Raw genomic sequence first — 27572 nt, 5'->3', positions numbered from 1 at the left:
TGTGGGGCGGAAGTGGAGATGATGCCACTGGAGACTCTCGGGATGGACTGAGCCGATCCGGGGAGGAGGGCGGAGCCCTGGCCAGCAGCCTGCTCTGGGTGTGCGGGCCTCCCGGGCGTGCCGAGGGCGGGCCGTGGGCGGGCGGACACACCTAGGTCCGTCCGTCTGTGTCATCCATCTGCATGGGCCTGCCACCCCTGCGAAGAGGCTGGTGACCAGAAGGGGGCTGGCATTCGGGAGCAGTGAGAAGTGAATGGGTGATGCAAGCCACCCGAAGCCTCGGAAGGCAGACCGGGCTCCCCGAGCCAGGGGATCAGATCAGAGCAGACAGAGCCCGGGGGGGGAGGAGGAGGCGGGCTCAGAGACGGCTGCACAGCGCTGTCAGGATCTGCTCCCCGGACGCTTGCGAGGACCGCGGTCCGGGGTGCTTCATCCAAGGGATGCGCCGGCAGCACAAAGACCCCCTTGACCCCAGCCTTGTCAGGCCTTAGAGGTTGTCCAGTCACGCAGCAGCAGGCGGCAAGCTGGGGCACCTCCCGGCCTTGCTCGTTAGCTACGGGAGGAGGTAAGTTTGCCAGGAGGAGCGAATGTTGAGAAAAGGGCATGGGGGCCACGGACAGGCCTCTGGGGACCATTCTGGGGACGTGGGCCCCGGCAGAGAGGAGACTCAGGATCAGGTCAGAAGGAGGGAAGTTACTGAAGTCGCACCTCTACCCCCACGCCCAACCCGCAAAGGGGGCCAAAGCATTCACAGCAAGAGGGGTATCCGGACCGGGAGCCTTTATCTGGGGCTTGCCTGTATGTCTCCAGGATCCTAGGGCCCCAGAGGCCCAGATTGTGTCTGCTTTGCGTTTTGGGGTGTTTCTCTGGTCTGTTGATGGGAACGTCGGGCGTCAGCAGGCAGCTGGGTGGGGAGGCAGCGGGATTAGGCTCGGGAGAGGCTGGGGCAGCGGCATGGGGCGCTCCAGGGAGAGGTGTGCCAGCCAGACATCCCCCGACCCCCAGCCAGTGGTCAAGGCTCAGCTGGACCTGGGCTGTCCTCGAGGCTGGGTGGCTGGAAGGTCGGCACTGTGAACATCGGGGTCAACACTCTACGCAGGGGAAGGAGGGGAGTGAGAGCCAGGCCAGGGTGGGCTCCCGGGAGAATAAGCATTATAGGGAGACAGGCAAAAGGATGGAGGAGAGGACGCCGTGGGGCCTGGAGGCTGATCGCTGAGAGCCTCGGAGGGTTGTCCCACCCGGGCAGCTACAGGGAGGGAGGAATTGAATTACTGGCTGCTTCTGTGCCCCGAGTGGCTTCCCCAGGATGTTTGGGGAAGTCGTTGGGGGGCCCTGGGTTGGCGGAGCAGCCCGAGGGAGGGCAGGAGCTGAGGCTGGAATCCAGGGTAGGAGGGGGACAGCAGGAGGGCCGATCCCACAGAGGATGACAGGGTGAATGAGGCCTCGTGTGGGGTCAGCTTCAGGCCTCGCAGACAGAAACGCAGAGGGGCCAGGGCTGTGCTTCCGCGCTGCTGACACCTGGGGCCAGATCCTTCTCTGGGGTGGGGACCGTCCCGTGCACTGTGGGATGTTAAGCAGCACCCCTGGCCTCCACCCACCAGATGCCAGTAGCGCCCCCTCTCTCAGTCAGGACAATCATAAATGTCCCCAGACATCACCAAGTGTCCCCCGAGGGGCAGAATCACCCCCGTTGAGAAGAATTTTTAGGCCGACTGCAGGCAAAGAATGATCTCAGTGTTACAGATGTCCTGTGCCCAAATAGGTTCAAATTTGGGGGTGAACATCGTGCTGTTGTACTTACACGTCAACCCAGCTGTGCTGAGTTCTGTCTCACCAGCTTAACAAGGGGTGGCTGGCGGGTGGGGATGCAGTTTCTGGCTGGCGATCTGCTTCGTTTCCGGGAACGGGTGGCTGGTGCTTTTTCCTGCCCTGTGGCCAGCCACGGCCAGGAGAACGGCCACTGCCCACCCACCACCAGAAACCTCCTCACGTCTTTCTCACCAACAACGAAGCATGTTCGGATGCAAGGGTCAGGTTTTCCATCCAAGTTTGGTCTTCCAAGCGCACTTGGGGCGAAGTCTTCAAGTGTTATTTGAAAAGCTGCTCATCAATACAAAAAAAAAAATGCAGTCACTCACGTGGTGACCCCCAGAGCTGAGAAGTCACACACTCCCTGCGGGTTTTCTTGCAGGCGAACGTCATGAAAGAGCTTTAGTGGATTTTGGGTGCGGTTCATGCTGGTTCCTATGCGCTGGAATTTTGTCATCCCCTCCACCCCTGTCGTCCTGCAGGGTGACTTTCTGAACCTCACGCCAGGTGCTGACTGTGGTTCAGCTCTTTTTTAAGTGTCTCCCCAACAGGAAACAAACCAGGGCTGCCACGGTGGTTTTTGCTGCCGGGGAGCACGCGTGGTTATATGCCCCACTTCGGTAAAATTGTGACATTATTTTGTTATAGCTTTTGGTTGCGCCTTGGTGCTTTGCTTTGTTCAGATAACGGTTCATTTTTTTAGTATCTTTTTCCCTATTTGACGTATAATTTCTTTTTGCATGTACCAGGGATTGGCCCACTACAGCCCACAGGTTAAATCTGCTTGTTTCTACACATAAAGTTTTATTAGTACTCAGCCACGCCTGCTCATTTACATATTGTCTGTGGTGGCTCTCAAGGCAGAGTGGGGCAGTTGTGACAGAGACACTGTATGGCCCCCAGAGCCAAAAATATTGAACCCCCGGCCCATTACAGGAAAGGTTTGCCGACCCCTTGTACTTTGTGCACGTGGAACATGCTAGAACATTCCAGTTACTTTCTCTGTGCACACTTCTGTCTTCTGCTCTGCTCTCCCTTCCCAAACATAAGGAAACCAGGTTCCCACCCTCGTTCCAGATGACTCCTGTCACCAGCTCAAATTTTCTGTGTTGGTCTGTGCCACATGTGTATTCATATATTCATAAACATACACCTATCTACAGGGGAGTCTGAAAGCGGTCTTGGGGGGTCAGAAAAGAAGGACTTGGATGTAGATGTCCCAGAAGTTCATCTCATAAGTTCACCTTTCAGCTCTCCCTCTCCTGCTCGAGCGCTCTGTGTTCCACAGGCAGCTGGGAGCGCTTGTGCAGCCAGGGTGTTTGAGCTCTGGCTGGGGGTAGTGGGAGCTGTGTATGGGGCCCCTCCCGATCTCACATATCCAGGAGGGGCCCTCGGAGGGTTTCCAGCCGCACCCTGGGCCCTAAGACCACCTGCATCCTGCCTGCAGGGCAACACGGTCTGCCGGGGCACAGCAGGACGAGGACACCAAGCAAGACCCCAATGCCTCCCGGACCCACCCTCCCCCCGACCCCAACCCCTGGGCCCTCCCTCCACAAGCTGCCAGGAGAGGCAGCATGAACTCGCTGGGGCTGATGGGGCCAGGCCAGAGGTGCACACTCAGGGCCACAGCACCCCTGGAGGAAGCTACCGTCTGGGGTGCCAGATGTGTGCCCAGGAGGATGTGCTGGAGTTCACGGCAGAGGGAGAATTCAGCCAGAGGGATATGAGCATACGGACAAGCTTCTCGTAGCCTGGGGTGGGGGTGGCCATGTTGCCAGCCTTGGTGCTTAGTACGTACTAGCAGGCATGGGTGTTCCCAGCTCACCACAAGGATGTTACAAGATGTGGAAAATGGTGGGAGCCGCTACAAGGAGCCACGTGGATCGGAAGGAGGGAACGGGGGCAGAGTGACAGACAGCCCAGAGACTGCCCAGCTGAGAAGTAGGGCCACACCAGAGCAGGATGGGGGTACAGAAGGGTGAGAGGTTGTCTTTGGGGGTGTGGAGAGGATCGGGGTGCCCTACAGCTGTGAGTGCCTAGGCCTTTGATCAAGGGGACCTTGGAAGCGTTAGGGAGGAGACGGCCACCTGGAAGCCGAGGCCCACCGGCATTCTCTACCCCTCCCATGCCCTGAAGACCCGCGAGGCTGCCTTTCTGGCCTGCTGCCTAAAAGGGCAGAGCCCTGACGCATTGCAGTAATCTAAGGCTATTTTAGACCAAAGTGGAAGTTATATTTTTGGGAACGTTGCATCTAAGAGAAGAGTGAAATTATGGGTGTATTTTAAGCAACCAGAAAGGCTTCCTTGGAATTTGCAAAAAGAGTTGATTAAAAGGCAAAGCATAGCTCCGGGCCCAGGACACCCCTGCCATGGCTGCCGCCCTTTCAGAATATTCTGGGCACTTTGCTGCACCAGGGCTGGGTGGTGGGTGGGGATGTCCATCCATCATCTATCAGCTACATCTGCCTCGCTGTTTGGATGCAGCCGGGCGTCGAGTGACCACAGGGCCTGGCAGCCGATTTGTTTCCTAGCGATTATCCAGGATGGAGTGGCTTCAGGGCCCTGTCTCCAGCATCACTGGGGAGTTTCCCTCTGGAAGTTTCCTTCTGTGTCATTCAGCCACTGCTGGCTGCAGCCAGTTCCCAAGGCCAGGCCCAGCAAGACCTCAGTTACCTGAGGCCCAGAAGTGATCTGTCTTTTGGAAAGGCCAAGGGGTCAAGCCCAAGGCTCTCGGTCAACCGCCCAGCCACTGACCAGCCCTGTGACCCCAGCTCATGGCTGTAGACCGGCTCCTCCTGGGTGGAGGGCGAAACGGTCACCCGCTGGCAGTGGTCAGGCGCCCGGACCCAAAGCCTTCCATGATGTGAGCTATCAGGATACGCTAGATGGTATCCTCACCCCTTTAACGGAGAGTAAGTCACAGCAACCTGTGAGTATTTACACACTTCCACTTAGCCCTTCCTGAGGGGCCAGGAATCTCCAGGGCAGCCAATTTAAAAAAAACATTTTTTTTTAATTGAAGTATAGTTGATTTACAATGCTGTGCCAATCTCTGCTGTACAGCAAAGTGACTCAGTTATACACATACAGACGTTCTTTTTTTTCATATTCTTTTCCATTATGGTTTATCACAGGATGTTGAATATAGTTCCCTGTGCTCTACAGTAGGACCTTGTTGTTTATTCATCCTGTGTATAATAGTTTACACCTGCTAATCCCAAACTCCCAGCCTTTCCCTCCCCCACCCCACTCCCCCTTGGCAACCACAAGTCTGTTCTCTATGTCTGTGAGTCTGTTTCTGTTTTGTAGATAGGTTCATTTGTGCTATATTTTAGATTCCACATATAAGTGATATCATATGGTATTTCTCTTTCTCTTTCTGACTTACTTCACTTAGTATGATAATCTCTAGTTGCATCCATGTTGCTGCAAATGGCATTATTTTTTTCTTTTCTTTGGCTGAGTTGTATTCCATTGTATATGTGTACCACATCTTCTTTATCCATTCATCTGTCAATGGACATTTAGGTTGTTTCCAGGTTTTGGCTATTGTGAATAGTGCTGCTATGGACGTAAGGGTGCGTGTATCTTTTTGAATTACGCTCGGTTCTTAGCCAGGGGTGATTCTGCCATCAGGGGACATTTGGAAACGTCTGGAGATGTTTTTCGGTTGGCCAAGGATGCTGCTCAACATCCTACGGTGCACAGAACAGCCCCTCTGCAAAGGATGGTACGTCTCCAAATGCCAGTAGTGCTGAGGCCGAGAAACCCGCTCTAGTTTAGGGGCCTTCAGGATGTACAGTTGAAAATCAGGCCTGGGACTCTGGACAGAGTCTGCAGGGAGCTGTGTGGATCCAGGAGCCACTGCAGGGACAGAGCTGCTTATTGGAGGTGTGAATATTGGTGAGATTGTGGGGAGGGGGAGAGAGAAGATTACAGGGACCTGCAGCCCCAGAGGGAACTTCTCCAGTTCTGCCAAAGTGCCTGGACCAGTTCTTTCCCCTCAGCATGTGACTGTGTCCCTCCCCTCGGAATTTACCACCTCCAGGTCCTCTGGGCCAAGAGCCACCTCTGCCAGGAAGCCCGACTCAGCAGTGCATGTGCTGTGTGACCTACGGCAAGTTGACCTCTCTGCTCTGCCTGCTGATCTCTCCTGCCCCAGGGCCTTTACACGTGCTGCACCCGCCTGCGTCATCACCTAAAGGCCACCCCGAAGCCTCCTGGGAGAGGCAGAGGAGAGCTCCAGGAGGTCACGAGGCCAGCAGAGTCCTAGCACAGAACCAGCACAGTGTGGCTCCCTGCCCCACACCCTGAGGCTCTGAGGGGCCCTTTGGTGTTCAGGGCCCATTTGTTTCCTGCAGGAGCTAGTCTAGCTTAGCAGCCCCAGATTTCAGCTATGACAGAGCAGGGAGTGAGTGCGCCCTGGGATGAGGTCCTGGCAATGCTGAGGTTGGGGGGACACCTCATGGGGATCCAGCCCTCCTGTGCATGGGCAGCCTTCTGCACCCGTTCCAGAGCTGCCGCATAAAGAAGATGGGAGATGCCAAGGAGGGGCCCCCCACGAGAGAAGCGAAGGCTGGGGCAGGCCTGTGATGGAAGGTCGAAGGGAGGATCGCATCCACCCGAAAAAGAGGTGACTGGAAGCCACTTTACCCCAGAGCACTGGGGACATCAAAGGGCCTTTGGACCCAGTGATCCTCCTGGACTCAGGTCAGCACCAGCCGTGGCTTCCCCAGACCCAAGCAAGACGGAGTAACCCGCCAAGGCAGGCCTGGCCATTGCTCCTACTACCCCTTTTCAAAGAGTGGATACAATGGAGATCACTCAGCCATAAAGAGGGATGAAACACTGACACATGCTACAGCGTGGATGAACCTCGAAAATGTTATGCTGAGTGAAAGAAGCCAGACACAAAAGGCTACATATTTATGATCCCATCTACATGAAGTGTCCGGAACAGGCAAATCCAAGGAGACAGAAAGCAGATTAGCGGTTGCCAGGGGGCTGGAGGAGGGGGGATGGGGAGTGGCTGCTCACGGGGACAGCGTTTCCTTTTGGGGTGATGAAACGTTCTGGAACTTGATAGAGGTGACAGTTGCACAACATAGCGCGCATGTCAAATGCCACCGAATCGTACGTTAAAATGGTGAATTTTATGTTATATGAATTTTAGCACAATTAAAACAGAAATGCAGAGCGGGCTGTACACATCCGGAACACTCCCTGTCAGGTCCCACGACATCCACCCCTCGAATTCCTTCCCATCGATCTTGCAATGGGCAGACAGGAGCCCAGCCATGCTAGAGCCGGTCCTATCAGCTCTGGCCTCTGGGGTGGCCCCAGGGGTACCTGAGCTCCGTCTCCCAGGGCCTCACCCCAGCCCCTGATCCAGCAGCAGGATGTGGGACTGGCTTGAAGTCAGACCTGAGCCCCGTCCCTACGGAACAGGCCCCCTTAGGTGGAATTTCTCAAGCAAGTGTGGGAAGTGCCTCCAGAATGTTTCATCCAGCCACTTGTCTTGAACATCACCACTTCCACCCATGAATGTTCGAAGTGGAACATTCATTATGCTAATTGGCAAAACCCTCCCCCAAGGTTGAGTGACAATAAAATTGGCCAGAGCGGGTTTGCAGTGGCTCCTCCCGTGGAGTGTATCCTGGATCAAGCAGTTTAAGCTTAAGCCCTGACATAGTAGTTTATACCAGGGATCTGCAAACTGTTTCTGTAAAAGGCCACATTAATTAGCATTTCCAGATTTTAGTGCCACGCAGTCTCTGTCACTATTTAGCTCACAGCTACTCACTCTGCATCGTAGAGCAAAAGCAATACGTAAACGAACGGGTGGGGTCGTTTGCCAGTAAAACTTTATTTGCAAAAACAGGCAGTGGGAGAGAAGCATCAAAGATACCCAGATTGAAGGACATTTTACAATATACTCAACCTGTCCTCCTTAAAACTGTCAAGGTCTCAAAAAACGAGTCCGAGAAACTTGGCGTGGAGCCGTCAAGGAGATGTGAGGACCGAATGTAACGTGGGATCCTGGGACAGAAAAGGGACATTGGGGGGGAAATGAGGACATCCAAATGAAATGCTAACTTAGTTTAATAATAATATATCAGTCAATATTGGTTCATTTGTTCGTTGTGACAAATGTGCCACCATAATATTAACAGTAGGGGAAACTGAGTGTGGGGTACTTGGGAGTTCTCTGTAATATTCTTAGAAATTTCCTGTAAATCTAAAACTGTGCGAAAATTTAAAAAGTTATTAAAGAAAAAAAAGATATCAAGCCAGATTTGGCCTGTGGGGCATAGTCTGTGGACCCCACCCCCGCCAACACACACACACACACACACACACACACACACACACACTTAGACAAAATCCCACCACATCCATGAGATGTGCAAAGCAAATCTCAGGTAAGGTCCTGGCAAACTGAACTTTGACCCCACACACCTCTGCCCTCTCCTCCTCCTCCATTTCGGTCGGGTGAGCCATCACCACTGGTCTTTGGTGCTTTCCTCTATCGCCTGCATGCTCGCTATCACCATATCCTGTTGTCTCTTCCTCTGAAATATTTCCTACCACTGCCCGGGCTCCAGCTGGTGGCCCCGCTGGTATGTACAGGTGACAGTGTCCAGAAGCCGGGGTGGTGTCCATGGTACTGGCTTCCCAGCCGGGCCTGCATCAGAACAAGGCACAACCTCTTGTCAGGACTGGGGCCAAGCCGCTGAGCCCAGTTTCCCAGATAATCCCTTGCTTCTTGGGGCTGTGAGGAATCACAGCTGAGAGGTGGCTCTGGACAATGATTTTTCTTCCTGCGCCTGTTCCTTCATCATCACGGGGGCCTGATTTCTTCTCCCTCTCCCCTCCACCTTACAGTGCCTGGCTGAACAAGGCTACCGAGTGGCAGTCAGGATGTGAATTGGACCCATCTGGGGTTGGGGTACTGGTGGGGAGTGGCTGATCTCGGTGAAACCCTGCAATATGAAAGTTTCCTGTCTCTCGGGGCTAAGCGTGAGGAAAGCTGTCTAATTAAACTAAGTATACTGAGTACGAAGCTCTTTGCTCTGTCCTGCTCTTGACTAACAAGACCCCTACTCCAGGTGTTCAAGAAAGAGGGAGGGGTGTAAGTAGACATGCTCTTGCTTTATTTCTCCCTAGAGATACTTCATTCTCATAATAAACCCTAGGGCAGTAGTTCTCACCCTTCCAGGAATCAGAATAGCCTCAGGCTCTGGTTTAGGAATTTTGACTCCTTAGCCTTTCCAGAAATTCTGCAAGTCTGGGTTGAGGCCCAAGTCTGTATCTTTAGCTAGTCCCCACAGCTCATACTTGGATTCTCAACCTTTTCTCTCTCTCACCGTAACCTACCAGAGCAGCAAGGTAATGGTGACTCATGGTGGGGGGCGGGGGAATCTTGACAATTCTGACTCTCCTTCCCCAGTGTTGTAAGCAGGGGAGCCCCAGGATGACCGGTTTGCTCACCCCAGGTATGGAGGGTGGGCCCAAGGGGAGCCTGGGGCCCCAAGGGGCATCCCCCTCCCCAAGAGTTTGGAGAGAGGCTACAACACCTGTAGGGAGGGTGGAGGGAGCTCTGGAGACCACAGACTGTCCCTCCAGCCCACCCCTGGGAGCTCAACTTACCTCACATATGCCAGTGCTTAGTTTTGCTGCATGGAAAGTATCAGAAGTCCTTGCTGTTCTCATCAGCAGCACCATGCAGTTTGGGATTTGTGTAGGGAGACAAACATCATCCTAAATGAAAGCTTCCATAATGAGCCGCCCACTTACGGAACAAGCCCTCCACTCACACGCCCCACTTGGCTCAGCCTAAGTATGGCTCCTTGCAGTCCGCCGGGCCTAGTGGGTCCTCTCTCCCAGATGCATCCCACCACACAAATGCAAACCAAATCAGTTGCAAAGTGAGGTTGAAAAATCTTGCAAAAGGTGCATGATTTCAGGAAGTCATCAAAAGTGACCTGGAGAGTTGCTCTGACTTCTGGTTACTCAGCCACACTCACAAGCAGCAGATGGGGAAGAGAGCTAGTGATGGAAGCCTGAATTTCAGGAGGGAATGAGTCCATCGTGTTGCTAAATCTAAACAGGTTCATTCTGCCTAAACGGAGAGAATTTTCAGCTTGGCTCACAAAGCAAAGTTCAACTCCATGCTTTATGAACAAGACACAACTAAACCAAAGTAGTTCAGGAAGCTAAAAGTAAAGGGACAGGCACAGATGTATCAGGTAGATAGAAACAGCATAGAACACAGCTGCAATTCTGACCTGTAGAGCTCAGGCCTCTGAACATCGCATGATGAAGAAGATTCATCATAATGCCAAAATCCTCAATTTACTCTCAAGGTATAATAGTTGTCAATATCTATGCATCATACAACACAGCAGCTGCTTTTACAAAGCAGAAATTATAAAAGACCCTGGGAGAAATAGTTACAAACACATAACATAAGGCTCATTGAGTGGACAGCAAATAAGCAGGGATGTAAGATGCCCAAACCACACATTTAGGCAGATCTTGTGGCCGTGTTGCAAACCCTTCACTCCAATATGAGAATAAGTCTTAAGTATTCATGGAATGTTCACAAAACTCATCCCTATATCAGGTCACAGAGAAAGCATCTAGAATTTCCAAAATGGGAAATATTACAGTCAATGCTCTTAACAATGCAATAAAACTAGAAATTAATTTTTTTAAAGCCCTTCCATATGGAAAAAAAAATTTTTAAGAAAAAGTAGCCTTCTGTTAAGTCTTGGATGAAGGGGGAGTTATAAACCAAAATTGTGGATTTTCTGAAAATCAGTGACCAAAACTGTATATTATCAGAATCCATGAGATGTGTTTAAAGCAGTAATGAGAGGACAATTCGTAGCCGTAAACACTTTATATCCATAAATATGAACAAATGAAAGTAAGCGAATTAATTTCCCAACTCTAAAACCTGAAAAAAAGAACCAAGTAAACCCCAAAGAGAATGATTTGGGTATCAAATGGATAAGATGAGCCCTCAGGGATCTTGATGAATCCCTCAAATATTTTTGGTACAGTAAGAACCAAGCAAGACCCTCCCCAATAAAAGCTTAATTTATTCTTTATTCTTTCTGTGATCTACATGTGGTTTCATTTATAACCTAAACCAAAATTCAGTGAAGTATGAGATACAATAACTTGTTTCATATTTGATTTCTTTTTCTTTTTTTTCTAAGATTCTATCACCCCACCTCCCCGCCACTCACTCCACGGCACAGTTTACCATGAAACTTCAGCCCCTGGTAGGAATCTGTCCATTTCAAAGGGCCTTGTTCTGGCGCCAGGAGCCCTTGTTTTCAGCGTTTCTGTCCATGTCTGTGGCTGACAGTCAGTGCCCTTCCGGATAAGAGTAACAGAGCCTGTTAGAAACTGGGGGCACGGAGATGGGGTGAGTCTTATGTCCTGTCGGCACTCAGCTTTCTCTACGTGCCTCCATCTGCCCGTCTGTCCGTCCATCCAGCCTGCCAGGTGTCCCAAGCCCCGTGGGCAACAGGAAGAGAACAGAACCCGGGCTAAGGCTGAATGTCATCCAGGCCCTGGAAAGTTTCCACTTCCTCATCTGAGATTTGGGGAGCCATGAGGTTGGGGGTGATTCCTCCACTTCCTGCCTCGCATCCACAGGCCCACTGAGCCTGCAGCTATCACCTACGTGGGCTGGCAGGGGGTCGGGGGTCCCGTCTTCCTCCCCACAGCCACCGCCTCTCACCACCATCATCGCCACCCCCTTCCCACCATCATCCTTGTCCTCACCCTCCCTGGATCCATCCTCCATCTGTTCTCTGCACAGCAGCTCTGTGGAAATCACATCAGCCGTGCTTTTCCCTTCCCCACCTCCCACCCGCTCCGCTCCCAGCTCCCAGGGAGCTTTTCTGTCTCTCCACACAGCCCCTCTGAGCCTGTGACTCCACTGGCCCATTCTGCCCTCCATGCTTCCTGGTCCTGCGTCTCTGTGTCCCTACTGTGCTTTGGGGGGAGACCAGTCAGCCCAGGCAACACTCACACCCTGTCATGCTCACCTTGCATGTCTGAGTGTTGGAGTCTTCTCCCGGCCCCAGCACTGCCCTGGCCCCCTTTGGGAGAAGGGGACGTTTAACCGAGAGCCTCTAGAACAGTGGCTGGCACACCTACCCTGTAAAGGGCCCAAGGGTCAGTATGGTCAGCTCTGCTGGACCAGTCTTCACCACCACGACTCAACTCTGCCATAGTCCAAAAGCAGACACAGACCGTCCGTAAACAGACATGGCTGTGCGCCAACAGAACTTTATTCATGGTGACTGCAAGTTGAATTTCATATCACTTTCATGTGTTGTGACATATTCTTTTGATTTTTTTTTCCAAGCGTTTCAAAATGTGACAACCATTCTTAGCTCACAGACCACACAGAAACAGGTGGCTGGCCGTAATTTGCTGACCCCGGTAGAGGTCAATGTCTAAGCCTGCCACCCACGCCGCATCCCCCCCATCCTGGGCATCATGTAGGTGTCCTCCCCATGGCCACGTCCACTCATGTATGGGTCGTCTGTGGCCGCTTCACGCTCCCACACTAGCGTTGAGCTGTTGCAGCAGAGCCCCAAATATTTATTAGCTGGCCCTTCATGGAACAAGTTGCCCCCGACCTGGTTCACACAGATGGTCCCGTTTCGTCCTCAAACAGCCTGAGAAGACAAGGGTTTACCCCTTCATTTTACAGGAGAGGAACTTGAAACTCGAGAGCAGTGAACTAATTTGTCCGAATCCCCTGCCGATGCAGAGCTGTTCTTCCGGGCTCCTCACCAGAAGTAGCCCTCCACCCCGCACACACCTGGGGGTTATTTTCCTGGCATTTCCACACAGGAAAGCCCCAGCCTGACTGGATGCCCCCGGGGATGTTTGCTCAGCGGACACACAGCAGAGCAGATCTCCAGGGCGCCTCGGCCCACGGGCCGTGGGACGCCTCCCAGCTCTCCTCCTGCGGGTCCGACAGTCGCCTGTGTCCCCAGATGGACACGATCTGGGCATGGGCTGAGTGCTGTTTCACGTAGAAAGGTACGCCTGGAACTTGGAGAGCACTTGGGAAAATAAAATAACCCGAGTTCCAGCGGTGGGGCTGCCGTGCCAGGGCTGGTTCCCAGTCACCCTTGGGTGTTGCCTTTCTGCACCCACACCCAGGGCTGGAACAAGAGGGCTCCTGCAGGCCGGTGAGCGGGAGACAGTCTCCCTTTCAGCCCCATTTTTAGGCTTCACAGTGGCCTAATATTTGCTAGTGTTCTCTTACCATTCACAGCCTCTCCTGGCAACTGTGGTCACTCCTCCCTGGCCTTGACTGGACACAAGAGGTTCGGAAGTCCTGTATGGCATGGCTTCTGGTCCCAGGGTGGGGAACAGAGGCTCTGCCCAGATGTGGCATCGCAGGGGGAGGGGCAGTGTCAAGGTCACGAGAAGCAGTGGGCAGCCTCCAGGGTGTCGGGGGGTGGTGACATCTAAGCCATGGCCAAGGTGGACGTGGAGGGGGCGTCCCTGTCGGAGCACCACCAGGGAGGGGGCTCTCTGAGGCTAGAACGGTGCCAGACACAACGGCAGCCGACCAATACAGTGTTGTCAAGTGAATGAATGAAACCACATGTACAAAAGCACCACACACTTGGGAAGGGAGGTCCCTGCGGCTAGATCAGGGAAACAGAAGGCCAACCCCACAACCAAGACGAAACCACCGCAGCAAGTGAGGACGGCTGCAGGTGTATCTGAGGGCAAAGGAGTTATCCCAGTTCAGGCCACCTCCGCCTGGCTGGAAGGACCACCACCCTGCAAGGTGAGGCTGAGGGACTTCTCTCCAGGGAAACCCCTACTCTGGGGTCAACTGTCAACACAGGAGATAGCAAGCACGTTTGCCTTGGTGAGCTCATTCCGTGGGGCTTTTCAGTTTTGAAATCTGAAAGCAAAACACTGTTTGCCTAATGCAGTCCGTCTCAAGGCTTGTCCGGTTTTCACGTGGGATGCACAAGAGACCAGGTGTGAACTCAAGGCTCAGGAATCCGCCTGCCGGGCTGCCGAGGCAGGCAGACGCCCCGAAAAGTCTCAGGCCTGCTCACCTGGCTCCCAGCTCTGAGAACCAGCCGGGACCAGGGACTGAGCGGCTACGGCCATGGTGTGGGTTGGGAGTCGGGGCACTGGGTTCCAACCCGGGGCCATGTCAGCCACCTGCTGTCAGACTTCGGGGAGGTCAGTTGACCTCTCTGTCCCTCAGTTTCCTCATCGGAAATGGGGAAGGCAGGTCTGTCCCTTAGAGGAATTCGAGCAAAGGAAAGAGTCACAAGCCCGCAGCACTCCTGGCGTGGGGCTGGTATACACCACAGGTCATTCTTTGACGTTATATCGCCGTTCTTCCTAAAATACTTATTGCGCATTCCAACAGAAGAGCCATCCTGTTTAGATAGAAAATGCACTGTCTAGAAATTTCTGGCTATGTAGGCTGCTCAACCCTGGATGTTGGGTCTTAGTTGCGGCGCGCAGAATCTTTCGTTGTGGTGCACAGACTCTTCGCTTCATTGAGGTGCACGGGCTTCTCTCTAGTTCTGGCGCGCAGGCTTAGTTGCCCCGCGGCATGTGGGATCTTAGTTCCCCGACCAGGGATTGAACCGGTGTCGCCTGCATTGGAAGACAGATTCTTAACCACTGGACCACCAGGGAAGTCCCCAACCCTGGATGTCTTTGATTTAAAAAAGCTTTTTCAGTCTCCCCAAAGAAGAACCTCAAAGACAGAGGCAGTTAGCAGACAGCCAGACATCCCCTGGCTCTTGGCATCCTTGTCAGGGTAGGGGGGGCCACCTGGAGGGGGCACACGATCTGAGGAAGTCGGGGTACGGCTGCTTCGTTCATTTTACCTAGAAATCGTGCTTGGGGGCGGGGTTGAATTAATGGGTCATCCCTTTATGGTTTTTTCCTTTCGTTAGGTAAACTTTGAGCATGGTTCTATCTTTTTTTCCAAGTGTACAGCTTATATTAGAAACATGTCTTTTATATTATAAAAGGGAAAAAAAGCATTTCAAAGAAAGTAGAGGCCTTTTCTCGAATAGCGTTTTGCCAGAGCCGTGGATCGTCTGACGTGATGGGAAGACAGCACGAGCATGTGGCCACGCCTGCCCCAGTGCCAGATCATGTCGCATCACTGCTGGCACCCAGGTCCCGCTTCATCCCTTCCATCCATCCCCAACCCCACATGATCCACTGGGCACACCAGCCACCCTTGTGCTTGGAGGCAGTGCACGGCCCCGGGAACCACTACACAATAGCTCCCCTGGCTTCGGGTGCCAGGCCAGCATTTCCTCCTCCTCTAAGGGACGTATAATAGCACCAACCGGATATTTTTAGATCAGCTTTGAAAAGTCGCAGTGTGTTGAGACCGCATACCAGACGCATGAGGTCACTAGGCCCCGCGCTGGTAATCGCAGAACCAGAGAGATGGTGGGCCCTCACATCCCGAAGACGTTCCCGCTTATCCCCAGGACGCCAGGCCTGGTTGTTTCCTTAGAAATCGCCACAGAGGCTTGTCCCGAGTTCAGAAGGGACCACTGTGGCTCTTCTGGATGCAAATGTGCATTTCTGGGCTGTCTCTGCGGAGGCCCTGAACACAGGCGCTGCAGGGACTTAGGACTTGCCCCTGGAGGGAGCCCACTCGGTGTCGGGCACCCCTCTGCCATCTGTTTGAAGTTAGGACAGGCAGGACTTGGCACGCTCGCTCGTGGGAGCTCGTTTTACCACAAAGCAGGTCTGTCCTCAGCTCAGACACCACCCTGCAGGGTCTGGAAGGAAAGGAGGAGACAGATCTGCTGTCTGCTTTTCTCAGAGCTGTGGCTTTACCCCAGGGGCTTTACCCCCTTTAAAAGCTGAACTTAGAGGGAACCGGAGGTTAAACCTGGAAAGACAGTTTTCTTCGTCAGGGAGCCCATCAACGCCTGCAGTGCACGTGGGGACCCTCATGACAGGAGGGAGCCCCAGACAACCCGACCCTGCAAAACCCCTTTTACCTCCATGTGTACACAGCAGTGCTTCTCAGCTCGGGCAATCGAGCTCTCTCTGGGGATGTTCTGGGTTGTCCCAGATGCTACCGGCATCTGGTGGGTGGAGACCAGGGATGCTGTTCGACACCCTTCAGTGCACAGAACAACGGCCCCACCCTGAAGGCACCCCCTTTGCAGTCGGGGCCGGGTCGCCTCTCTGGGGCCGCCTCCTCCTCTGTCACTCCCCTGCTTGGCACCTTGGCGGTTGGTTCAGGTTTTACAGCGAGGCCCGTTTCTGGGGTCTGGAGCCCCAGGGGCGGCCGGGCAGGAAGTCACTCATCCTGTGACCTGATCAGCCAAGAGCGTGACAGGCACATGGGCCCAACCGGGGCCTCAGCCCTGATCGCGAGCTCTGCTGAATGGAACCATTTTCCGAGGAAGTACCCCAGGCCTTCCAGCAGATGCTTTTCTATGGGGCTTCTGCCTTCAGGCGGTCGCACCAGAAGCTCTGACCAATGAGGGACCTGCATCCATCCCCCCCTGCAGAATGAGGGCTTCAAGAAAATCCCGGCTCCTCTCGGGGTCTCCCTGTTCCTGGCTCCCCTGAGAGCCTGGCCGCCTCTCTGCACCCTGCCCTTGTCCCCCGCCCCCCGCACACATATCCCACAGCAGACCTTGGCAGTGGCCCTCCCACCTCCTTCCAGCTGCGGCGTTCCTCCCTCCAACCTCCTCTGCCCGGCTCGGCCTCCTCAAACGGGAACCGTGTGAGCCTGACACCTTTTTCGTTTCTGCCAAGCTTCCCTTTTCGCATGTGCCTTCGGGGTGTCACGTCCCCCCATACCATCTCTGCCTCTTCCCTTCCTCTGCCCGGCCTCACCACCCCCTGTTCTACTGGCCTCTCACTCCCCCAGAACAGGGAACCCCACTACCCAGATACCTTTCCTGCCCTGAGTCCCCCCACAAGACTCCACCACACCCTCTCCCTGGCTGTTCTCCCTGTCTGGGTACCATGTGGAAAGGAGGTACCCCAGGAACCTGGGTGGGGGACAGAGGGTGTTCTCTGTTGTAATCTGGATGGTGGTCACATGGGAGACCCCCTGGGGACTTCACCAAGCCACAGGCTCTCAGCACTACGCAGACTTTCCTCTACATACTGGGAACGAAGCCCTGATTCTTACCACAATGTGGCTGAACCCCGAAAACATCAGTCTGAGGGAAAGAAGCCGGAGGCAAAAGGCCACCTAGTGTATGCCCTCACTTATGTGAAATGTCCAGAACAGGCAAATCCAGAGACAGAAAGCAGATTCGTGGTTACCAGGGGCTGGGGGAGGGAGGATGGGGAGTGTGTGCTCACGGGGACGGGTCTCCTTGTGGGGTGACGGAAATGTTCTGGAACTAGATAGAGGTGATGGGTGCACAACATTATGAAGGTACTAAATGTCACTGAAGTGCTCACCTTTAAAAACTCAGTTTTATGTTATGCCAGTTTTACCCCAATTAAAAAAAAAAAAAATTTGCAGTGAACCAGCTTGTCATCCCATGGAATTGCAGGACCCCCTCCAGCCTGGGACCTGTCCCCACGTCTGCTCCCTCACGCGGCAGGTGTCCAGCCTGGAGCCCGTATCAACCCAGGGCCTAGCAGACTCCTTCTGGAAGTAAATATTCTGGATAATAAATATTTTCGGCCTTGCGGGCCAGATGGTCTCTGTCACAGCCACCCTGCCATCACGGCACAAAGTCAGTTGTGGACAGTCAGTAAATGAACGGTCCTGACCGTGTGCCCTTCACACGTCATTGACGGATGCTGACACGGGAATAGGATTTTTACATGGCAGGGAATATTACTCATCTTGGGGGTTTTCGTTTTTTTGGGCTTTGGCGGGGGGGGTTTTTTGAAACCATTTACAAATGTAAAAAGCACTCTTGGCTGACAGGCAATAGAAAAACATGCAGTGGACTGGATTTGGCCCACAGGCCGGAGTTTGCTGCGTGAACAATTATTACTGAAAAAGAATTCTGACGATTGGCATTTCTAACGTCCAGGACTTAAAACTTGAAGCCCTCCCACACCCCCAAACACAGAGATAAAGAGTAAGCCCGTGGGATGCGCTGGGGCTACCTACCTTTCTGTTCTCCAGGCCTCACCTGGAGTCTCTGCGTGACTTCCAGGGAGCCCCCAGGCTCCAGGCTGAGGCCTGTAGAAACTTCATCCTCGCAACCTGAAAACCTGCTTTTGTTTTCCTCCCAGGCCTTCGGGAATGCTAAAACGGCTCACAACAACAATTCCAGCCGATTTGGGAAATTCATCCAGGTCAACTACCTGGAGAGCGGCATCGTGAGAGGGTGAGTCTGTAGCCACCCACGCTGTGCACTCAGCCCTCGGTCTGAGGTCCTGAGCTTCCCTGCGGCGCGGTGCCAGGACTGAGCCAGCAGAGAGCTGGGTGCTGAAAGCGTGGGCTGGCAGGCATTTGTGAATCGTACAGGGAAGCAAGTGTGATTTTCAGTCGTTGATGTGAAAGTCTGAGCGGTGGGTCCAGGTGGGAGTGTGGGTGGGGGAGGGGCGGCACCTTCGTAACCAACCCTACCTTCCCCAGGGCAGCCCCGTGGGCCCAGGCACCCACGGAGTAAGTATAATGAGCTAGAGGTCCTAGCATGATAGAGTTTGCCAAGAACAGGCAAGGGCACGCCACAGGTGCCCTCGTGTTGATGTTTCTAATTCAGTGGGTCTAAGGATGCCACAGGGGGAGTTGATGTGGACTCTGGCATTTGCCAAACATGCCCCTTTAGCTAGAAGGAGATGTGATACTGGGTAGCAAAGCGGGGCAGTTGTCCAGGGAAGTACGCAAAGGAGGCGGGTGGGCGGGAGGGAGGGTATGTAGATTGATGGATGGATTCATGGGTGGGTGGGTGGATGGATGGATGGGTGAAAAAATGGATAGATTGATGGATGGATGGGTGGGTAGATTCATGGATGGATGGATGGACCCATTGGTAGATGGGTAGATTCATGAGAGGATGGTGGGTAGATTGATGGATTTGGATGGACAGATGGATGAGTAGGTGGGTGAGTCCATAGGTGGTAACTGGATTGTGAAGTTGACTGCCTGGTGGAAGTTAAAACAGGTCTACATTTTGTGCCAGAAATGTGAGTTCCTTAGGTGAGGGCACAGTTAAATTCAACTAAATGTGTAATGTTGAAATTGTGTTCAAAAAAAAAAAGAAAGAAAGAAAGAAATTGTGTTCATTTGCACTCTGTGCAATGGTTATACTAATGAAAATATCTGGCAGCTTTATGCAATGAGTTAATGTTACAAGGAATTATCTATTTTGTCATAACATCATTTCAGAATTTAATACTATAGCATTTTTTTTTCTTTAAAAAAATTATATTCTGGGTAGTTTCAAGTAGTTAAAAAAATGTAATTGTGATTTAATACTGCATAGGGTTTTGGATGTTTTTCTAATAGGCAAAGGTCTTATGAGCCAATAAAACTATTTCACAGTGGGAAAAAAAAAAAAGGCTTTTCGGCACAGTCCATTGCCTGGTGACTCGAAGGAACCCACCCCCTCCACATTCTGACGTGAGGGTCTGCGGTGGCAGTGGGATTTGCGAAGGCTCCAGGTGATGTTCTGAGCAGCAGGATAAGAAGCCTTAAATGTTAGACGCGGGGAGACCCGAGCAACAGGCCCCTGGAGGCCGTGAGAAGGCACCGGTGTTTCAGGAAGGGAGAGGTCCTCCAGGACTTCAAAGTATCCAGGTTCTTCTGTCCATCTAAACCTAACTGACGATCATTTCAGTTGATGGTGCCTGTTCAAGACGAGGACAGAAATGTTATTTTCCCAAATCCTTCAGCCTCTGGCTTCTTTCCTTTTTGGGCAGTGGTGCGGGAGAGAGACCCTCAATAAACGCAGCATCTGCTCTGGCCCCTTAGCCCTCAGGGACACTTGGAAGTGGGCCTCAGCCCCCCATGGGCTGTCCAGTGGTCTCTTCCCGACTACTGCTGGGCCCAGCTTGGCATCTGCATGGGCGGAGCCACCCAGCTGTTCCCACCTGCCCCGCAGGTCTCAACCCTTTCTCCACAAAGACCCTCACTCGTTTTATTTTATTTTATTCTAGTCTAGTCTACTCTACTCTAATCTACTCTATGCTGCGCTGCGTGGCTTGCAGGATCTTAGTTCCCCGACCAGGGATTGAACCCGGGCCCCGGCAGTGAAAGTGCTGAGTCCTGACCACTGGACCGCCAGGGAGTTCCCCCTCATTCCTTATTTTAAATCTGCTTTTCTCCCATGGGTCCATATTTTGCACAGTTGTATCTGCCACATTGCAGAGCCTCTGACCAGCAGGAAAGGCCCGGCGTATCTTAGTGGGTAGAGGACACAGAAACAAACTGTTTCTTTAGTTCCAGTGGCTCCTTGGGAGCAGAGACACCAAAAGGCTGCCACATGTTTTCCTGGGTCCCAGGCTGGCTCTGCAGGCCAGAAGCCAGAGCCTTTGCTGCCAGTGGGCACCGCTCCCCGCCTTCTCGGCCCAGATCGCTCCTTCCTGCGTTCTCCATTTCATGTCCTGTGGCTGCCGAAACAAAGTACCACAGACCGATTGGCTCAAAACAGTAGTTTATTCTCTCACAGTTCTGGAGGCCAGAAGTCCAAGATCAAGGTGTGGGCAGGGCCACGCTCCCTCCAGAGGCTCTAGGGGTGGATCCCTCCTGGCCTCTTGCAGCTTCTGGGGGCTCCAGGCATCCTTGGCTTGTGGCCACATCACCCCAATCTCTGCCTCTGTCTCCACGTGGGCTTCTCCCCTGAGTCTCTCTGTGATCTCCTCTTCTGTCTTTTGGGACACTTGTCCTTGGATTTAGGGCCCATCTGGACCATGGAGGAAGATCTGATCTCCAGATCCTTCACTGAATTACACCCGCAAAGACCTTTTTTCACAGTCACAGTCACATGTTCCAGCTAGACATGTCTTCTGGGGGCCACCATTCGATCCAGCACACCAGCAGGGCTGGCCCTCAGCTAAGTGGCCAGCGGGTCCCACCTCAGCTCCTGTCAGGCTCCGGGCCACTGTGGCCCTGGGTGGCTGGATCTCATAGACCAGCTTCAGAGTCCTATCTATGGCGTCAGATTCAGGAAAGGAAGTCCTGCCTCGGCCCTCGACTGTGGCCTGCCCACACTCGGAGGAGGGAGGTACACTTCCTATCCAGGGAGCAGCTGCCGCCAGCTCACGAGGAGTAGGCCCAGACCCGGTTCTGCTTTTGGGCAGGTGACACTTCTCGATGCCAATTCCCGCTGAGGCCAAGGGTCAGGGGCAGTCCAAGTCTTTCCCTGGTTCCCCAATTTTGCAAGGCCTCGTCTTCCTGTGGGCTCAAGGGCTCCGTGCCAGCGGGATCCCTGGCTCCCTCAAGACCCCCGTAGGGGCCTAGGCTCCCAGAGTGATCAGCAAAGGGGAGGGGCTGTAGCCAGTCAAATGACAGCTCGGGGGCTTCCCTGGTGGCACAGTGGTTGAGAATCTGCCTGCCAATGCAGGGGACACGGGTTCGAGCCCTGGTCTGGGAGGATCCCACGTGCCGCGGAGCAACTAGGCCCGTGAGCCACAATTGCTGAGCCTGCGCGTCCGGAGCCTGTGCTCCGCAACAAGAGAGGCCGCGACAGTGAGAGGTCCGCGCACCGCGATGAAGAGTGGCCCCCTGCTTGCCGCAACTGGAGAAAGCCCTCGCACGGAAACAAAGACCCAACACAGCCATAAATAAATAAACAAATAAATAAAAATTTAAGGAAAAAAAAAAATGACAGCTCGGTGCCCCTGAGGGGTCGCTGTCCTCCCGCACATGCCGACACGGTACAGGGAATCGGCTACAGACTGAGGTGAAAACGTGAGTCTAGGAACAGACGCAGCCTTCTCCCCCAGGAGAACAAACTGCTGAGGACTACAAGTTACTGGCCAGTGGAAGGAATGGAAGAAAATACAGGTTTGAAAGAAGAGACAGCACAGGCTGAGCCCTTGGAAACCCACCCGTGCAGGTTGTGTGTGCGCGTGTGTCTGTGCAAAGGCTGCAGACAGAAGACTGCCAGCCTCAGGTCCCTGCCAGGCCACCTCCCTCCTGTGGGGTCCCAAGCAACGTGTGGCCTCTCCCAATTTTTAGCACCTCATCCAATCCATCGGTGGGAGCCACAGTGCCCATCCCCGGGGGGCATTTAAATCCAGGTCATTGAATCCCTGCAAAACAGTGCCTAGAACCTCGTAGTAGATCTCCAAGGAGTGTTTGATGTCTCCGTTAGCACTGAGGATGTGGCCGCAGACATGCCTTGTTCCTGCCCCAGAGCCCACATAGCCTCGTGGACCCAGGTCCTTCAGATGCCCATCAACTGATAAACAGATAAGCAAAATGCGGTGTGTCTGTACGTGCAGCCTATTATTCAGCCATAAAAAAGTATGAAGTTCTGACACACGCTACAATGTGGCTGAATCTCAGAATCATTGGGTTGAGTGGAAAGTAAGCAGACACAATATTCGGTTGACCCTTGAACAATGCAGGGGTTAGTCGAAAATCCAAGGATTACTTAGAGTTGGTCCTCTGTATCTGAGGTTCCTCCAAATCCACGGTTCCTACGTATCTGGTTCCACATCCATGGATTGAACCACCCTCAGATCACATAGGACTGTAGCATTAACTATTGAAAAAATCCATGTATAAGCAGACCCACGGTTCAAACCTGTGCTATTCAAGGGTCAGCTGTACTGTACATACTAAATGAGTCGATTTTTTAATTAATTTATTTATTCATTTATTTATTTTGGCTGTGCTGGTTCTTTGTTGCGCACGCGAGCTTCTCTAGTTGCGGCACGCGGGCTGTAGAGCGCACGGGCTCAGTAGTTGTGGTGCAGGAGCTTAGTTGCGGTATGTGGGATCTTAGTTCCCTGACCAGGGATGGAACCTGGGCCCCCTGCATTAGGAGCACGGAGTCCTAACCACTGGACCACCAGGGAAATCCCCTATTTTTTTTTTTTAATTCTAGAACATCCAAACTAATCTTTAGGGGTTGGTCAGTGGCTGCTTGGGGGTGGGTGGCAGGGAGAAATGACAAAGGGCCCACAGAGACTTCTCAGGGTGATGGATGTGATCAGTATCTTGGTCATGGCGGTGGACTCACAGGGATTTGCATGTGTCACAACTCATCCAGTCACACACTCTAAGTCTATTGTGCATCAATTATGCCTAATAAGGCTATTTTTGAAAATTACGTGAAAGGACCCAGTCAAAACTCATCCCGTTGCGCGCTTTGAGTATGTACAGTTTATCGTGTATCAATCATCAATAAAGTTGTTTCGAAAAGGATAGAAAAGTAAATCCATTATCTTGTATTTCGATTTTCAATTAGAGAAACATTTCATGGCTGGGGAGATGGTGGGAGCAGGGTTCAACCTTCCAGTGTTATTCGTGGGCACATGGGTCCAATCGTTTCAATTCCTGCCACCTGTGGGGCGTCCTGCGTGATGCCAGGTTGGGCTTCCATACAGCTGTCATCCCAAATCTGGTCTGGAAGGCAGAAGTGGCCAGCCCAGGTTCCTTATTTTTATAGATGGTAGTCGTAGGGCGAGGCACATTTATGATGATTGTATTTACCTTTAGAGTAAGATTTTCAACATTTAGGTTGCTTGTTTACCACACTCAAGGTGATTACCTTTCGGTCCCTGTGTTTACCGTGGGTCCAGGGATGTTAATCTGCAACTGGCTTTTCCATGGTAACAAATCACTCTTGTTCTTCAAGGAAACAGTATTAACGTGTAACACTTGTCCTTCTTTTTCCTCTTGATGACAGAGCTGTTGTCGAAAAGTACCTGCTTGAAAAGTCTCGCCTGGTCTCTCAAGAGAAGGATGAGAGGTAGGGGGATATTTCCTTGGTGATCCATCACATCTGCCTTCTTCCCTATGAAGGAGAGAAGCAGATGTCCTGAGATGGGGGAAATCTACAGGAGGCCATGGCGGATCTCCTGGGAGCGTGAGCTTTGCCACCTTCTTGTGCCTCCGCGGGGCTTTTACTGGAGTAGGTGCTCAGATGTCTGCCAGAATGTGGTTAGATTAGAAGCATCTCTGACCCGCCAGTGAGCAAGACATATGCCCACCACCTGAGGGATCTACTCGCTGGAGAAGCTCCTGGTTTGATTTTTGGGTTTGTTTTTGTTTTTTTTTTTTCTTAAGACATTATAAGAATCGACTTATTGTCTCAAATTTGTACATAGTCGAGCTGCTGTTTCCTCCCTGGCCTGGTCTCCAAAGCAATATTAGTAGTGGTTTGAAGAGTAGCTGTCACTCGGCCTCCAAAAACAACTTTTTTCTCCTAATTTTGACCTACAGGAACTACCATGTGTTTTATTATTTGTTACTTGGCGTCAGCGAGGAAGAGCGTCAGGAATTTCAGCTCAAGCAGCCTGAAGATTATTTCTACCTCAACCAGGTAAACAGCCCCGAGACCCAACCACAAATGCAGCCTCTGTTCCCCACGGGCTCTTTACGCGCTGCTGGGGGGTCAGAGGCCGTCCGCCTTGGCCCTCTCTAGCCCCCAAGCCGACTCCAAGGAGGCCCAGAGGGGGGCGGCATAAAGGACCCCATTCATTCCCCACGTCCTGGGCCATACCCCATCAGTTCCAGCCAAAATCATCCTCGCGCACCACCCTCACCAGCCCAGAAGTACCCAGAGCACTGCCGACTTTGTTTTTCAGCATAACTTGAAGATTGAAGATGGGGAGGATCTCAAGCACGACTTTGAAAGACTCAAGCAGGCCATGGAGATGGTGGGCTTCCTCCCTGCCACCAAGAAGCAGTAAGTGGGCGGGCCCAGCTGCCCTGCCATCTCCCACACAGGCACCCGTGGGGCTTACCAGTCACTCTGAGATGTGACCCACCCCCTCGTAGGAGCCTCACTAAGGAGAGTAGCGCAGTGACAGGGGATGCTCGTCATTAGCCATTGGGAGATGCCAATTAAAACCACAGGGCTTTTCAAAGGTCATTCATCATTTTAAAATCTTTTTTTTTTTTTGGCTGCATCACTTGGCTTGTGGGATCTTAGTTCCCCGACCAGGGATCGAATTCGGGCCCTCGGCAGTGAAAGCACAGACTCCTAACCACTGGACCGCCAGGGAATTCCTCCATCATTTAAAAATCTTAAGCCCCACATTAACAGACTAATTAACAGATTCTGTTAATTAGCAGAAAGCTACACTATCTCAGCAGATGAAGAAAGAAATCTAATAAAATAAAATTTACTCAGGTATATTTACCCAAAAAACAACCACAGGGCTTTTGCCCAACAGTGTGGGTATACTTCACAGTGTGGAGCCATACACTTAAAAAACGGTCAAGAAAGCAAATTTTATATGATGTGTATTTGACCACAATTAAAAATTGTTTTAATTCTTCAAAACCACACAGGGTGTTCTCCACACCTGCCCGGGCGACCAGGATACCCAGAGGGAACATCTCTGCCGAGCATGGTGCTAGGGGGGCACGAATGGGGCCAACTGCTGTGGACAACCATTTGGCAGTTTCTACTACGGATGCATGTACACAACCAAATGCATACATTTGCTCACCCAGAGACACGCACATGAAGGCACACAGCAGCCTTGTTTATAACGGCCCCCAAACCTGGAAACCCTCCCAAATGCCCACCAACCAGAGATTAAATAAATAAACACATTGTGATATATCCCTTCAGGGGTCAGCAAACTTTCTGGAGAGAGACAGATAGTAAATATTCTCAGCTTCGTGGGCCACGTGGTCTCTGTGGCATGTTCTTTGCGTTCTGTTTTCTTTCTTAACGACCCTTTAAAAATTGAAGAACCGTTCCTCCCCACCACCCCACCCAGCGGGATCTTAGTTCCCTGACCAGGGATTGAACCCGCGCCCTCGGCAGTGGAAGTGCAGACCACCAGGAATTCCCTTAAGAACCGTTCTTAGCTAAGGGGCTGTACAAAAATGGGACCCCAGTTTGCCGACTACCTGGACAACCCCACACACAGCAGTGGTTCTCACTGGGGCCCCAATTCCGCCCCCAGGGGACACCTGGGCTTGCCTGGAGACATTTTGGAGTGTCACACTGCAGGGGTGGGAGGGGGGCCGGGTAGGTAGAAGCCAGGTGCCAGCAGTGCGGAGGCTGAGAAGTGCTGGTCGGCAGCATTAAGAAGGGACAGTGCTACACACGGTAACACGCCTGGCTCCCATCTCACACCTTTTCAGTAAGAGGCCAGATGCAAGTACACCTGATTTCACCGAAGTCAGGTTCACAGACGGTGTTAGATGTCAGGAGAGTGGTTCCTCTGTGTGGGCTTGGTGGGGCCGGGGGGATGGTTCCAGGGCCCAAAATGTTCTATTCCTTGGTCTGAGTGCCAGTTACAGGTATCTGTACATTTTGTGACACTTCATCAAAACTCTATACTTGGGGAATTGTGTGCTTTTTTTTTGGGGGGGGGGGGTTTGTATGCATGTTATGCCTCCATAAAAAGAAAAATTTTAAGCTCCCCCAACACCACTACCACCAAAAAAAAAATAGAGATATGTGCCTCCCAAGTCCTATTCCACAAAGAGTCCCCAGTGGAGGATTGGACATCTTTCGGATTTCGTGTGTTCTGACTGGAATTGCTGGTTTTACGAATTCAGCCTCGTTCACTGGAAACTTGGGCCCAGTTCACTGGAAACTATTGCTGTCTCACGACTGGGGAAGGTGCCCCGACCTAGGTTCCTTTTCTCCTCCAGGATCTTTTCCATCCTCTCGGCCATCCTGTACCTGGGCAACGTCACTTACAAGAAGAAAGCCACGGGCCGAGACGAAGGCTTGGAGGTGGGGCCCCCTGCGGTGCTGGACACACTGTCACAGCTCCTGAAGGTACTGCCCCCTGTCCTCAGCCACAGCGGCCACCGAGGCCCAGAACTTCCTTCACTGACTGCGCTTCTGTAAACTGGGGCCTGTCTGCCTGCTTCCTCCCCCCACCATCACTGCTGTGTCCCTTCCTCATTTCTTTTTTTTTTTTTTTTTTAATTAAGGTATAATTAACATACGACATTATTTTAGTTTCAGGTATACAACATAATGATTCGGTATCTGTATATGTTGCAAAATGATCACCGCAGTAAGTCTAGTTACATTTGTCACCCTAGGTGGCAACAGGGTTTTCTTTTCTCTTGTGATGAGAACTTCTAAGGTCTACTCTCTTAGCAACTTTCAATTATGCAATACGGTAATGTTAGCCACAGTCGCCATGCTGTACACTACATCCCCATGACTTATTTTATAACCAGAAGTTTGTGCCTTTTGACCACCTTCACACATTTTGCCCATCCTCCATCTCTGGCAGCCACCATTCTCTTCTCTGTATCTAGGAGCTTGGGGGGGAGTTGGGGGCTGCTTTTCGTTTTTTAAAATTCCATATATAAGTGAGAGATTTTTTTCCATTATAGTTTATTAAAAGATATTGAGTATAGTTCCCTTTGCTATATGCTGTACAGTTGGTTGTGTATTTTATATATAGTAGTGTGTATACTTTATTTTTTTTTTTTTGCTGCGTTGGGTCTTCGTTGCTGCACATGGGCTTTTTTCTGGTTGTGGAGAGCGGGGGCTACTCTTCGTTGCGGTGCGCAGGCTTCTCATTGCGGTGGCTTCTCTTGTTGCGGAGCACGGGCTCTAGGCGCGTGGGCTTTAGTTGTGGCTCGTGGGCTCTAGAGCGCAGGCTCAGTAGTTGTAG

At 52.3% G+C, this 27572-nt stretch overlaps 1 protein-coding gene and 1 non-coding gene across 14 annotated transcripts in view; one reads left to right on the top strand and one right to left on the bottom strand.

Annotated features, from left to right (window-relative positions):
• The window catches only part of MYO9B (myosin IXB), an 88517-nt gene that overhangs the window by 24653 nt on the left and 36292 nt on the right, over positions 1 to 27572 (top strand). For 12 of the 13 annotated variants that reach the window (XM_036846434.1, XM_036846430.1, XM_036846425.1 and 9 more), the window contains 5 exons: positions 18084 to 18178; positions 23654 to 23716; positions 24190 to 24289; positions 24555 to 24655; positions 26587 to 26716. In XM_036846434.1, the coding sequence (XP_036702329.1) occupies positions 18084 to 18178; positions 23654 to 23716; positions 24190 to 24289; positions 24555 to 24655; positions 26587 to 26716 (489 nt within the window). Of the gene's footprint in view, positions 1 to 18083; positions 18179 to 23653; positions 23717 to 23788; positions 24005 to 24189; positions 24290 to 24554; positions 24656 to 26586; positions 26717 to 27572 lie in introns of those variants that run through there. The other variant, XM_036846436.1, reaches the window with a different exon arrangement.
• TRNAR-CCU lies at positions 22748 to 22820 on the bottom strand. The gene has a single exon. It is a non-coding gene; the product is annotated as a tRNA-Arg (tRNA).

This window comes from Balaenoptera musculus, chromosome 3, assembly GCF_009873245.2.
Source record: "Balaenoptera musculus isolate JJ_BM4_2016_0621 chromosome 3, mBalMus1.pri.v3, whole genome shotgun sequence".
NCBI lineage: Eukaryota > Metazoa > Chordata > Mammalia > Artiodactyla > Balaenopteridae > Balaenoptera > Balaenoptera musculus.
This window is presented reverse-complemented; position numbering and strand designations above follow the sequence as displayed.